Source organism: Apis dorsata, unplaced genomic scaffold (assembly GCF_000469605.1).
Source record: "Apis dorsata unplaced genomic scaffold, Apis dorsata 1.3 scaffold_374, whole genome shotgun sequence".
In the NCBI taxonomy this organism is placed as follows: domain Eukaryota; kingdom Metazoa; phylum Arthropoda; class Insecta; order Hymenoptera; family Apidae; genus Apis; species Apis dorsata.
In genome coordinates, this window is record NW_006263637.1 from 99700 (window position 1) to 101906 (window position 2207).

General features: G+C 39.8%; 1 protein-coding gene across 1 annotated transcript in view; it reads right to left on the minus strand.

Annotated features, from left to right (window-relative positions):
* Positions 1 to 1822: 1822 nt before the first annotated feature.
* The window catches only part of LOC102675737 (insulin-like peptide receptor), a 9081-nt gene continuing 8696 nt past the window's right edge, over positions 1823 to 2207 (minus strand). Inside the window, exon 7 of the mRNA XM_031511969.1 lies at positions 1823 to 2205. Coding sequence (XP_031367829.1) covers positions 1823 to 2205 — 383 coding nt within the window. The remainder of the gene's footprint in view (positions 2206 to 2207) is intronic.

The following is a 2207-nucleotide window of genomic DNA, read 5'->3' on the forward strand; positions in this document are numbered from 1 at the left end:
TGATGGAACACGTTGGAATTACAGGATGAATTGGAAGTGAATTCGGTGGAGGGAGGGGAGAGGATTTAGAAAAAGTTGGGGGAAAAGGGAAGGAAGAAAGGAAGGAAGAGTCGAGCGAGAAGGGGATCGGTTCTGATTTTTACCTTGGGTTGAACGGAATGTTTCTTTCGTTTCCCGTGTACGAATAACGCGGGATAGAGATAAGATATATAATCTATGCTCGTGGTAATGTTTTCTTGTCAAATCTCTCGTTTCTCTTCTCTTTCGTTCTTCTTTTTTCTCCTTTATGGAGAGACAAAAGCGAGAAATTATATTCGCGTTCTCTATTTTTCGCCACCATCCAATTAACGTTCGTTCGAATCGTAGGGGAGGGGAGAAAAAAAGTTTACGACGTCGTTCGAGATTATCTCGCGTCCAAAACGATAAATTTCTTTCTCTCGTCGAGGCAATATATATATATATGTATATATATTTTATATATATACATATATAAAATATACAACGATTCGATAAACGTGACGTAACGGGATCTAATAATCTAATAAAGATGGGAAAAAAAAACGTGCCGTTCAACCAAGATATCCTTGCCAACGGGAAGAGGAGAGAATAGGATTCGAATTACGTTTCCATTATTATATTTCCATTGCGAAAAGTTTAGTGAAATAATAGAATCGATAAAATTATTGCTGCACCACGATTTTTCTCCGCGAAGGGCAATTTATTTTTTTCTATCTTATCTATCTTTTCCACTTTCTTTCGAAGAAAAATAATACGATATTCGGTTCGTTCGGTTAAAAAAAAAAAAAAAAAAAAAAAAAGAAAAGAAAACGAACCGAACAAATTTGAAATCCTTAAATTGCGGGAAAAGGAGAAGGATTCTCTTATTCTCTCTGTATTGCTAAGTCTTCTTTCTTTCTTTTCTCCTTCCTTTTTTTGACAGAGCGTTCGTTAGAGATATGTATGCGTCAATGCACGAGACGCGTCGAGTTTCGACTTGACGAATGGAGCAAAAATGCGTTCCGACGAGCTTGCAACTTTTTTCGAAATCGGGATCCCTCGACGAAGGAAGTAACGACGCGACGCGTGCCCTCTTCTTCCGCTTCTCGCGCGGAAACTCGTGCACACGTGCACACATACATACATACGAATTCGTCATTATATACACTCTACTACATTTCGAGTTTTAATCAACGACGAACGTATGTCGAAATAACAAGTGAATTCATCGTATCCTACGTATCCTCTGATGCGACTTCTTTCCGTATAATACGTGTAATATAATTAGTCAGTTCTTTGCGCGGTACAAGGCTACGAGTACAACAGAAACGCGTGTCGCTAGAAACATCATCTAATCTAGATTCACGAACTAATCCTATTCTTCTAGAATTCTATTCTAGAATTATCAACTAATCTGGAGAGAAAAGAAAAGAGGAGGAACAGGAGGAGGAGGAGGAGGAGGAGGAGGAGAAAGAGGAAGAGAAAAACGAAAAATACTCGCAAACGAGAAAAAAAAAAAAAAAAAAAGAACGAAACCATAAAAGTACATATGAAAAGTATATATATATATATATATCTTTTTCTTTGAAGGAACGAACAAACTTTCTCGAGACTTGCACGATAGAGAAGCAGAACTAAGAACGTTTTGGAACGGCTTTTCTAGCAGAGAGAAAAAAAAAAAAATATCCGACATTCGACACCAAGAATCAGACACTTTTTAGCGCATATTTAGCTTCCATTCCTATTTATAATAAGAAAGAATGCGCGAAAAAATCATTTTTCACGTTTCAACCACCATCATCATCATCAAGATCCTAATCGAAAGTCAACGAACACCGATGAAACACGAGTTGTTGGCCATTGTTTCTATCTTCCCATTGGCAAGAAAAAACAGGGAGAGGGGGAGGGATAGGAGGGAAAGAGAAAATAATAATAATAATAATAAAAACGAGAAAAAAGAGAAAACATCCTTGCCTGTCACTTCTCCCCGTCCATCGAACTCGTCGGGCCCTCTCGTTCCGTACGATTCACCCCGCCCTGAGTATCCTTTTGTACGTNTCTCGGGGCAATCGCGTGGCACGTTCAACGTCCCTTTGTGCAACACGTGGCTGAGCACCTCCTCGTTCGAGAAACCCTGGTACGGGATCTCGGCCAGGGTGAGGATCTCGTAGAGCACGACGCCGAACGACCACACGTCCGAGTCGGACGTG